This window comes from Acipenser ruthenus, chromosome 60, assembly GCF_902713425.1.
Source record: "Acipenser ruthenus chromosome 60, fAciRut3.2 maternal haplotype, whole genome shotgun sequence".
Lineage (NCBI taxonomy): Eukaryota > Metazoa > Chordata > Actinopteri > Acipenseriformes > Acipenseridae > Acipenser > Acipenser ruthenus.
Window position 1 is genome coordinate 1,272,501 of NC_081248.1, and position 13,064 is coordinate 1,285,564.

The following is a 13,064-nucleotide window of genomic DNA, read 5'->3' on the forward strand; positions in this document are numbered from 1 at the left end:
ATAAGTTCGTCATGCAGTGTACTATACTGTATATCTGCAGGTTAAAATTCCTCAACAGCCAATCAGCATGCAGCATCCAAACATTCCATTTTAAAAGGAGAATTGATCCCTTCAGGAAGTCTTGCTTGATCTGTAACCTCTCCAGACCTTAGTAATGGAGTAGTTCAGCTGAGATACTCAACTCACTAATCAGAAAAATACATTTTAACATAATCATTTGAGCACAGATACGTATAATGTTTGTGCTCAGAATTATGTCTTTACTTGTGTTGAGAGTGGATCCTCAAGTATTCAGTTTTGTAACTTCTTTCTGTTTTTTTTTTATTTATGGAGTCACACAACAGTGAATTCCTCTTCACTAATAAACAGGACCTCTCAGAAGCTGAAAGCGCAGGTTGCACTTTTCATTTGATGTATAGATTTGGTGAAGTTAGCGAGCCTCTGAAAGGAGACTGCAATCACTCCAGAAATACTACTGGAGAGGAGACTAGATGCTATCTCCTCCTTCAGAATTTAAAAACTCTTTCCCTTCTCTATGACAGGGGAACGTGTCCCCTAATCCTGTCCACTTCTCTTTTTCAGAGGTTCGTCCCAAGGCTGTCCTGACCCTGCATCCTGCCTGGACACAGATATTCACAGGAGAGACAGTCACCCTGAGCTGTGAGGTGGAGGGGGGCTCTGCTGGCTGGAGGTTTAAACAGTACAGAGACGGACATGAAGAGGTATGGTGCAATGATCAATACAACAGGAGAGATGGGGACAGCTGCACAATCAGTACCGCTCAGTATAACCACAGTGGAGTGTACTGGTGTGAGTCTGGACAGGAGCGCAGTAATGCTGTCAACCTAACTATGTCCAGTAAGTCATTTTCATTAAAGTAATATTTAACCACACTGTAGAATAATGCACTCTGGTAGGTTAGATAGGTAGGTAACATGTTTTTTTTTTGTAATTCTCTGCTTATGCATTTAACACATAATGGCTTCCTTTTAGGTTTGCTCTCGGTGTATTAGAAATAAAAAGTTAAATTGCAAATTCTAATAATATAAATACTTGTGCTTCATCCATACTGAAAAACGGTTTAAAATTATCAGAAAAAATGAATATACTGTACCTGCTGTACGTATCTAGATCTGCTGTAATTACTTGTACCCATTCCACCCCCTCACCACTCTCTGCGTATAGCATGTCTATCTCCACTTCATTTTCCTCTGGTCCTGGTTTCTGTACTACGCTTAAAGTATTGGTTAGGGTTAACTATGCCAACGCCTTTTAAGATCTTACAGACCTCAATCAAATGCCCCCTGATTCTTCTTTATTCTAGGCTAAATAAATTCAGTTCCTTCAATCCATATTTGCAGCGTGATCCTAGTCTGGTTCCTCTCTGTTGAATTGGCAGGGAAGGGGTTAAATTCCTCCCTGCCAGAACACATGTGGGAATGTGGCTGTAGCCGTAAATTGAATAAATGATGATTAGTCAGTCACGGGTGCGTGGGTGAAAGTGGCCAATGATCATTTTGACTGAAACTCCTGGGGCAAATTCCTCCTTGGTTTGCTTGAAGGAGTTGTACACAACAAGCTTCAATATGAAAGCTGAAAGTTAATTTTAACAAAGAACAACAAGTTTTTAATGAAAAAGCATTTCTAAAGTAAAAACGGGATTGTGTTATTGTGCAATTATTACCAGTGCTTAAGCAGTAACATTTTATTTAGAGTTGTTGTTGAACTTAAACCCGTTCATGGCTTTGCAGCAACACGAACCTACTAATATCCTTATTTAAAAAATAAATAAATACATAAATAACCGTCTGAATAGAATTTAATTAATAGAGAATAAAACAAACTAAACCAACAATTACCTAGCCTATATTTAATTAATCATTTTTTGTAGCATCCAAACTGCCCATCTTCTGTTGCAGTCACACTGCTGTGAACGTTAGCTGTTGTAAGTAGTGCAGAGCGGACTATGGTGGGTCAAACCAATGTTCGTGTACGGTGAGTTTTATTGTGGGTCTCTATTTACTTATTAATTAATTTATTTATTTTTAATGTTGGACTCATGCCGTCTTATGAATGACTTTGCTTTTTTACATTTTAAATCATTTATAAGCAAAACCATAACATAGAATAATAGTGTGTTTACACAGAGCAAAAAAAGTCGAGGTGACAAATAGGTGTCTATGGTCTCAATCAAGTTACAGTTCAACAGGAGCAAAATATACTAAAAGGTCACAAGTCATCAAGTACGTGCAGAAACATTACCGTCCTCCCCCCCATATTTTGGGGTTTTTCTACACGAATCATAGGAATGGAGGCCATTTTGATGGAATTCCGTCTACAGAAGGAGCACTTTCACTGATGCAGGTGTAAAAATCGGTAATCACAGATAAGGTTAGAATTAATTAATCAATCAATCAATCAATCCATTTTATTTTTATATAGCGCCTTTCACGACAGGTCGCCACAAAGCGCTTTACAAGGATAGAAACAATACCTATTACAACAACAACAACAAGCAGTAAAAAAGGAACAGAATAAAAACAAAACAGTAAAATATGAAAAAAATAAATAAAAAAAAAAAAGTTAGGATATATAAGGGTAAAAAAGTTAAGATATATAAGCTATATTATAAAATGGGTATTTTAAATACTCTATCCTGATTGGTCAAAACAGGTCAAATGGGGGTGTTGATATTACAGCATATCACCCTGGGTCGGCACTTTTCTTCAAAAACGGGCAAATCACTGGCAGATATCCATACGCCACTAGACATATTGGAATTTATCGCAATAAACATGACCGACGAGATTTATGTAAATGTTGAACTTTTGGGTAACTGAAGTGTACATGAGATATTGAATGAATCTGAATCGGACACCAATGATTAATTAAAGCAGTGAAAAAAAGCAAAAGTATTAAGTGTTCAAATAAATTCAAAACTCGTCATTCTGATCGCTCTGTTCCTTCTCCCTGAACTACGGCGTTTCCCTATCCCATTTTGAAAATAAATAGTTTTAAAAATATCTCTTAAACTTTCACAAAAGATTTGGGTCCCTCTTAAAAGAGACTTTGGGGTTAAAGATGTTTTGTTGCCGCTGCTCCCGGTCTGTCCATTCTTCAGTATTATTTATTTATTTATTTATTTATTTATTTATTTATTTCTTAGCAGACGCCCTTATCCAGGGTGACTTACAATTGTTACAAGATATCACATTATTTTTTTACATATGAACTACCCACCCCCTGTGCAGCTGTGTGATCTGATTCATCTCGACAATTCCTGTAATACCTTTTAAATGTGTCCAGGTACAATGGTATCATGTCTTCTGCTGTGCCCTGCATTGTTTTAAATTGTTTCTTAACACTGGCCGGGTATTCCATGCAAATAATGTCTTTCTCGCCACTGTGAAGCTGTAGCACAAATCTGGTATGGATGCCTCCTGTTACTACCCCAGATAACAAAGGATGATTTAAAAAAAAAAAACACGCACTCTCACCTGATACTATTGCAGGTCTTGTGAGGAAGGGTCTGTGTGATTTAAAGGCAGACTCATTTGTGCTGTGTCATGATGAAAATGGACAGTAATATTTTACTTTAAAATGTAATGAATAAACCAAGAATTACAAGAAGTGTAACGAATCAAAACTGCACTTTCAATGGCAATGTTCAATTCAACAGCTGAAATTATTTTTTAATTAATGCATTTTTGGTTTCTTTATGTTCTAATTGACTATTTTTTCTAAGGTCAGGCAGAGGTGGAAGGATATTTAAGAAAAATGACTTTTTTGTTAATTAAAACTTGTTTTTACGTTTTTTGGGGTTTTTTTTGTAATGTAGGTTGATCCATTTAATAAGCGCAATAAGGCACTTCAGGGTGTGGGATATACTCTAATATCCACACTCCCCGGGTGCGTTATAAGTCACGAGTATATCCCACACCCTGTCGTGCCTTATTGCTTACTTATAAAAATGTGTTTTAATCTAGTTTTAAAAAGAGCAACAGCAAATGTGGAGACAGGAGAATATCAGCTCATGTAGATGAGAATGCCAAACTATAAAAATGTTTTTTTAGGCTAGATTTGACAGCATCGGCTGAAGGGGCTTCTCTAATTGTGATAGGCAATTTGTTCCATAATTTAAGTGCCATATAACTAAAAGATCTACTACCCGAGGTTTTGTTTCTGAATAGGTACAGACAGTAACCCAGCATCCAGTGATCAGAGCGGGCGATTAGGGACATAGGGTTTCATAAGAAAGTTTACAAACGAGAGGAGGCCCCATTCAGCCCATCTTGCTAGTTTGGTTGTTAGTAGCTTATTGATCCCAGAATCTCATCAAGCAGCTTCTTGAAGGATCCCAGGGCGTCAGCTTCAACAACATTACTGGGGAGTTGGTTCCAGACCTTCACAATTCTCCGTGTAAAAAAGTGCCTCCTATTCGGTATGGAGGAGCAAGACCATTTAAAGCCTTATAAGTTAACAGCAACACCGTAACCTCTATTCTAAAACTAACAGGGAGCCAATGCAAGGATGCCAGCATGGGGGTGATATGCTCTCACCTCTTGACCAGAGTTAAAATTCTAGCAGCAGCATTTTGTACAAGTTGGAGGTGAGAAATCATGTTGTGGCTAGTCCCAATAAAAAGACCATTGTAATAATCAACCCTAGAGGATATAAAAGCATGCATTAATCTCTCTGCATCCTGCCTAGAGAGAATAACTCTGTCTTGCAATATTTCTTAAATGAAAAAACATTTTTGTAACATTTGTAATGAGTGCTTCGAAAGAGAGGTCAGCAGTGTGGAGTAGTGGTTAGGGCTCTGGACTCTTGACCAGAGGGTTGTGGGTTCAATCCCCAGTGGGGGACACTGCTGTTGTACCTTTGAGCAAGGTACTTTACCTAGATTGCTTCAGTAAAAACCCAACTCTATAAATGGGTAATTGTATGTAAAAATGATGTGATATCTGTATAATGTGAAATAATGTGATTTCTTGTAACAATTGTAAGTCGCCCTGGATAAGGGTGTCTGCTAAGAAATAAATAATAATATAAACGCATGCCCTAATCTCTCTGCATCCTGCCTAGAGAGAATAACTCAGTCTTGCAATGTTTCTTAAATGAAAATTTTTGTAACATTTTTAATGAGTGCTTCGAAAGAGAGGTCTATATCAAATATAATACCTAAGTTTTTTACATCTGCCCTAAAATCTGTACAGTCCATCAAATAAAACAAACCAAATGTGTATTTTTATTAGGTCCCAGTATCATGACTTCTGTTTTGTCTGAATTTAACATTAAAAAGTTATTAAAACATCCGGTTCTTGATGTCAGCAAGACAGGTATTCAAAATGTTAGCAGCAGATACACACAGCCCTGTCTGAGGGACAAGTAAAACTGAGTATCATCAGCAGAACAGTGGAAATTAACTTCATGTCTACGAATAAGGTCACCCAAGAGAAAATGAGAGTGAAAGAGAGAAAGTGGATGAGGAGGGAGAGATGGTGAGAGTGTAGTGGTGGTGATGCAGGTGTGTTTGTGTAAAACTGTCAGTTCCCTCCAGTCAGTGGTCAATCCTGACCCGTCTCTCAGCCCTACTGATCTGAACTCTTTCTGTCTTTTCAGATCAATGGGTGATCCTGCAGACTCCTCAATCCTGACCTGTCTTTCAGCCCTGTTGATCTGAACTCTTTCTGTCTTTTCAGATACATGGGTGATTCTGCAGACGCCCCCCCAGCCTGTGATTGAGGGAGACTCTCTGACTCTAAGGTGTCGTGTCCGCACAAATTATACATTTTCTAGGATTGTCTTTTTTAAAGATAATGAAGAGATTCAGTCCCCGAATAACACAGAGCTGAGTGTGGATCGTGTTTCAAAGAGTGACGAGGGGTCCTACAAGTGCAGTGCGATGTGGAACTCCTCCACTTACTCTGGTGACTCCGCAGAGGTGCGGGTGTCAGTGAGAGGTAGGTTCACTCGAACATCACCCTCTTCTCTGTCTGTAATGTCTCTCTGCTACATTAATATTGGAGTCCAGGTCAACTGTATTAGTGTATTACTAATTTAAGGTGCTAAAGTAACAGGGCCCCTATCAAGGGCAGAGCTTTCTGATATTGTGTTCTGCCAAGATGTCTTGAATTTGTACAAATCCACAGGAGGCCATACCAGATATAGCAATAAAGAGGCTCTGGATGGATATCAATTATTAAAGTAAATGTTGGTAGGTATGAAAGTTCACTCATGTTTTGCTTGCCTTTGTTTTGTGGTCTTTTCACCCTCTCTTGGCTGTACTGTTTAGTTTCTTTTTGCCCATTTGAACATCTTACTGCAGGTATTTTTGTTTGTTTGTTTTTTATCAGAAGTTGTCCCCTGAAGAAACTTTGTTTTTCTCAGAGAGGAGCACGTTCTGTGCAGACTAGAGTCCGGTGCTGAGCTCTGCAAGACCACAAGCAGTCTGACAAAACAATACAAGCACTGCTAAATCACAATGCAGAATCATTTGTTTCAAGTTTTATTTTATAAATAATGATATCATATTTTTTGCCTATATGTTGTGACGGATTGCCTTCTTTGCCACAGGTGTTCCTTCTTAAAATAAACACTTGACAACCAGGATGTGAGAAAACGCTGTAGCGAGTGTTTATTATTTACAACAACAAAAGAAAAATAAAGAAAACCAAACCTAACCTGATCTCGGGTCCTATCTAAACAGATGCTTTACCTAACTAATAGCGAGGCAGGCTAATCCTGATACCTCGTCTCCAAAACCAAATCACAGTCCAAATTGTAGTCCAGATACCTTATACCAATAGTTTGCTGTCCAGTTTCACAGTAATAATAATAAACAATAACAATAATAATAATAATAATAATAATAATAATAATAATAATAATAGTAATCCAGCTCCCGAACGTCACTTTCCAGCTCCCGAACCAAACCCTCACAGACATTTTAAATGGTAACCAATTACATCGTTAAACAATTGACAAATCATTAAATGAATAATTAATTTGAACTGGAGCCAACCCTGACTCCAGTAGCTTCCACCTGGTCCTAGCGCCCCCCGAGTATTGTCTCTACACAATAGTAAGTATTTATTTTAAACCAAACTTATTTATTTTTACTTTCCCTTATTTAACACATAGTTATTATTTACAAAATGTATTGTTTAACCCGACTTCATTTTTGATCCCAAACAGTTTACATTATTTTCTTTGTTTACCATCCAGTTGGTTTACGTTGTCTTTTCACATTTTCCTCATTTTCTTTAACCAATCCCTCACAATATATTGTGCAACTTTATGGTAGTTAATATTAAAAATATATATATATATATATATATATATATATACACTTGCAAGTTGAATACAGTAATTACATGTCTCTGCTTTTGTAATAAATGTCCAGAGTAGATTGCTTCAGCTTTTTCGTGCTTTTCTCAATGCATGCTGTTTCAATCTTGTTAACCAGTTCCAGGTAATGACTGTGTGAATTTGTGATTGCCTTTCTGAACTCATCCAGTGAAGGGGTAACTGGTTCTGTGCCTTCTACGTCCTCATCACCAGAAATGTCCTCATCCTGTCCCCGTCACTGTCAATGTCACTGGTTCAATAATGTCCTCATCACTCATAGTTGCTCATGAAGAGGCTTGGTTTTATTCAAATTCAATTTCCTCCAGTTTTGTTTATGATATTCCCAGTGTATCGCATTCCTCTCTAACAGACAGCATCTCATTCTCTTGACCACCATTTTCTGCACACCATCCAGCATGTTTAAAGTAGTTCACATGTTTCTGACATCTACTCCCATGCACTGCGTGTGAATTGCATGGCTTGCAGAATGTCCACCTGGATTATGGTTGCTGCTGTCCATGCACTCATCTCTCTTAGTAGAAATGTTCTGTACCAGGATTTGAAGCAGGAATAACCCCCTGGTCCATGGGCTGTAGTTCACTCATTGCATTAGGGGGGTGAAAGTGCACAGTAACTGCTTTCAGGTCTGTGAAAGGGTAGTGTCACGGCCAAGGCTGGTTACCAGAGACCAAAAACTCAAGTTTAAGTGCTGATGCACACTTTTATTAGCAATACAGGAACATAAAAATGAACAAAAGATTTAAACAAACACAAATCAGATTTGCACCCAAGCTGTGCTGTCCCGGTGCCCATGCCGAAAACACAACATGCTGCTCTCAGCCTTTCCCTTAAACTAACCCTTCCCAACAAAGGGGTTTTCCTTTCTTTATATACATGGCCATTCCCCAAATAGCACTCAATTACCTAATTAGAGAATGGCCACACCTGTGACTGTGGCAGGGATATATTTAACCCCATCTCTGCCAAATGTGCATTTACACAACTAACACATCACACTATTTACCCGTCCGCCCTGCCACACACCTCTTCCCTTGTGCAAAACACACATGGCCACCACCGTCCACCTCCCTCCTTGATTAACTCCATCCCGCGTGGGTCGGATGGAATGTTGAAGCTCAGCCAGCCCCAGTCAAGGACTAGATGGACAGGGCTGCCCTCACCAACCCAGACACCCTGTTGTCTGGTGCCAGCTGGCCCCAACATTGTCTCCTGGTCTTCTGTGGTGACCCTTGGCTTCTGTAAGGAGGTGCCCGATTAACTCCCTTTCTACCCCCTGAGCCTGGTGTTCCATTTGTCCCATCTCGGGGCTGCTCTCCAGAGAATAAAAGTGCTTCACTGTAGTCAAAATGCTCCATGTTGGTGATGTGTGTCTTACGCACAGTCAGTGGCTATGACACCGTGCCTCTTTCTATACAGGTAAGACTGTGGGCTCATATGTGGGATTACTCTTAGCACACAATGAACATTCAGTATATAATCTCTCTGTATGGCCGTTAAAGTTGTAGATCCAATTTTTGTGACAGTCAAACTCTGACTGTCCTTGTTGTCTTGTGTCAGAGCTGTTCTCCTGGGTGACTCTGACAGCCTCTCCAGGAGCCACAGTGAAGGAGGGAGAGGCTCTTAACCTGACCTGTGAGGCAGCAGTGAACAAAACCCCCCGCCCTCAACTCCACTACACCATTGTGAGAGACGGGGAGCCTGTGACTAACAGCACTGACTCTGCACTGTACAGCATAGCCAGCACTGAGAAGAGCCACACTGGGAGCTACACGTGTGCTGTGGAGTCACAGGGAGTGAAGAAGAGCAGCCAGGAGCTACACATTGAAGTGCAAAGTAAGATCAGAAACTTTTCATAACTGACTTGATGATTGAAAGTGATCTCATAGATTATAATAGGTATCATTATATTCCCAGTATAGAACCCTTAATAAACAGATCACAGAATTGCCAGCAATATCAACACATTGGATTGGAAACAAATACACTGTACTGACTCTGGTTCTATACTATATTCAGTAGTGTATGTTACCCACTAATGTTTGTTTTACATTAGGTTTAATTACATTTAAAATAATTTTCCACTTTTTGACAAACAATAAAATGAAAACATACTGATTTAGCCTAATTAGTGTTAATTGAGTGATTAAAATTATGGTTCAGATAAAATGCAGTTCCAGCAGACAGCCATTGGAGTGACAGAGTGGCTGAAGGCTGTTCCTATAGAGCAAGTGTGAGCAGGGTAATGTTCTTGAATCCCTATCAGCTCAGTCAAGGTGTATGGAAGTCACTCGCACACACTCATACTGTACCTTCCTTCCCCCAGCGTCCTGGCACAGCGCTGTTGCTATTGGCTACAGAGTGAGCTTCACTCTGATTCATTTCATTGTGTTCACTCTGCTGCTCCTTCAATACTGCAGGATCCAAGGTGAGACTCCCAGTCAGTGCACACATTTCACCTGGCCTGTCACAGCACACATGCAGGCTTCTTCCTGTGATTTCTACAGTGTGAACAGCACACCCCAGTCTTAGGGATAGTTCATTAAAAAAGAATGATTTCCTCATTAAATATACACAGCTAATTTACAGTGTCCAAAATAAACATTTAGCAAGTTTATATAAACACATATAACACAATTATAAGAAACAAACTGAAATCAATCTGCATATTTGTTTTCCAGGTTCCCTGTGTATTGCTGGCGGTACATCACGGTAAGTCAGTATTGACCAGTATGTGTACAGACAGGGGGGCAGCACTCGCTATCTCTACCTGTCATCATCCTTTACAGCACTGAAAATGGAGATGGAAACTTTCTGATTCGCTCTTTAAGAATCCCTCTTGCAAACTCACCTTCACTTTGACCTGTGTCCTGAAATGCTGTATTGGGTTAATTTGGCTTTTTTGGTTTCCAGATGATAAAGATTCATAATCATTATTCTTTGATTCAAGTTCAATCCAGGGTATTTAAAAAAATAACCCTTTCATCAGTAATGTCACAAAGCTGCTGCCTCCACAGAGTGTCTTTACAGTTGATACACAGCTGCTCCTTACCCTGAAATGCACTCTGTGATTTCAATGGGACTTGATTGATCTGAAGCCTAGAAGTGTCATCATCCTTTAAAGCTTTTGTTATTGCTGCAGTTAAACTCTGAGCCCTCCTTGTGTGTCTCTGACATCTGTCTCAGGAAAACCTCGGATCAGGATCAGGAGCAGTCAGCAGAGAGGATTGAGCTCTGCAGCCGTGTGCAGCACACTGGAGTGGAACTGCAATAGTATTGCACTGTCCTGCTAAAGATCAGCCTGAATGCATTGTCTTAGAACTACTGTGAATATCTGTTCAAACTGCGGCTGTAGTTTACAGAAAATGACCATTGACTGGGGTATTTTCTAAGACCTCAAAACAAATGGATTATTCATTGATTGTTTGATTTAATTCATTTATTTAATAGATTGCTTGATTGCACAGTGTAACTTGAAGTGCATTACTGAACAATGTATGTATTCATAAGCTATCCTTTAGTCAATAAACTGCTTTATTCTACTAGTGGTGTTCTGTATTATTAATGATACACCTTCAACATGTATTTGAACTTTCAAAGTATTGGGGGTTTGAGGTAGCAAAAAGTCATTATTATAGATATTAATGGTAATATAATTAAGTTTCCTAACCGTTGGAAGGGGTGTGTTGTATTAAGAACATAAGAAGATAAGAAACTTCTGAAAAGTGTTACTCTCCTTCTTCCTCTTCTGTTTCTTACTGTTTAATAGTGTGTAGCGACTTTTCAAACTGAAAAATGATTTCCATTACACGAGAGTAGATGTTAAAACTTCATGCTGATTTGAACTCGGCTCTCGCCAAGATAAGCACCAACTAAGACGTAGCTTTACAGTAAACTAATGTGATCCATATGCGTCTCCATCCATTTACGTTTCCTTCCATATGATGATGTAGATATCCTTCTGTCTGGTGTTAATGGCTGAAGTGTAATGCTGGCTCCAGGGATCAGCTTATTTTGCCTCCCTGGCGCATCAGCACACACAACGGCTGCGATGCTGGCTCCGGGGATCAACCAAAGTGCGGCCTCCCCAGCGCATCAGCATGACAACCGTCTGGATTGAGCTAAGTAGGGTACATCTCTGGGGTTTTCAAGTGGGCACCTTCCATCCTCAGTGTTTCGTCGACTAGCCCACGACACCTCAAGAGGGCTCGACGGTGATTCTGGCGTCCCAGCATCACCCCCCTCCGTCCCCCACTCAACTCAGCCCAGCTTACTTACCTGTCCCCAGCCAGAATCTTTCCGTCTCAACCACAGCCAGTTGCTGCTCCTCTCTGCTGCTTCAGATAAGTTCTTCACTGTGCGACGCAACTCTTGGCCACTGAATCCGACGTCTCTGAGAAACCGGGTTGTAGAGTGTGCCACAAATCCTCGACAACCCACTTCCACTGGGTAAACCCGAACTCTCCATCCTCGCTGTTCCGCTTCAGTGGCTAGTTCAGCATACCGCAGTTTCTTCCTCTCATACGCCTCATCTACAGCATCCTCCCATGGCACTGTTAACTCTACCAGGTGAACAAGGCGTGCTGATCCAGACCACAAGACAATATCTGGTCGAAGGTTAGTGGTGGCAATCTCAGGTGGAAAAATAAGCCGTTGACCAACATCTGCCAGCATATTCCAGTCTCTAGCAGCTTCCAGTTGTCCTGGGCGAGGATTGGTTTTAACACCTTTTCTTGGTGGTTGCTCTCCTGGGCGGAGGAATGTTGTCTTTTGTGTGTAATGTTTTGATGGAACAGGTGGCAACTTATTGGTCATGTTACGCTTGTCTTCCAATGCTAAGGCCAAACATCGCAGCACCTGGTCATGGCGCCAAGTAAACCGTCCTTGGCTAAGAGCCACCTTACATCCTGTCAAAATGTGCCTTAATGTTGCAGGTGATGAACACAAAGGACATGAGGGATCCTCTCCTACCCAGAGGTTTAGGTTCTGTGGTGATGGGAGAACATCATATGTTGACCTGATGAGGAAACTGATCCTGCTCTGTTCCATTGACCATAGGTCTTGCCAGCCAATCTTGCGTTGTTCCACACTCTCCCATCTCATCCATTCTCCCTGTTTGGCCTGGGAAATGGCCTTTATACACCTCATCCTCTCCTCCTGCTTTTGCACCTCGTTGACTACCAGCTTCCTTCTTTGAGCTGGGGCCGCCTTGTGCCATGTAGGAGGAGTTGAACTGAAACCAAGACCCCCTCTTCCATGCTGAACTTGCCCCATGATATCACCAATTCGAAGGGCAGCCTTTGCATCTTCCACAGCTTTCTTTGCCGCCCACTTTCTTCCAGTTTTCAACACAGGTGCTGCCTCCCTTACGCATTTATCGCGTGACTCTACTAATGTCATTTCCAGTCTGACCTTGGCGCACTTAAACTCCTCGGTTAGAGCAGAGACTGGTAGCTGCAGTATTCCTTTACCATAAAGTCCCACTCTGCTGAGGCAGCGTGGAACTCCCAACCATTTCCTGATGTATGAACTGATTAAAGCTTCCAGCTTCTCTACTGTTGTCAAAGAAACCTCGTACACAGTCAGTGGCCACAGCAACCTCGGCAGTAGACCAAACTGAAAGCACCAGAGTTTTAGTTTACCTGGTAGAGCGCAGCTGTCTATGCTCTTCAACCCTTCCACTGCTTGTTGTCTAA

General features: G+C 40.7%; 1 protein-coding gene across 1 annotated transcript in view; it reads left to right on the forward strand.

The window, feature by feature from the left end:
- The window catches only part of LOC131725070 (Fc receptor-like protein 5), a 178,718-nt gene that overhangs the window by 75,147 nt on the left and 90,507 nt on the right, over nucleotides 1-13,064 (forward strand). The window contains exon 12 of the mRNA XM_059018552.1: nucleotides 583-858. Coding sequence (XP_058874535.1) covers nucleotides 583-858 — 276 coding nt within the window. The remainder of the gene's footprint in view (nucleotides 1-582; nucleotides 859-13,064) is intronic.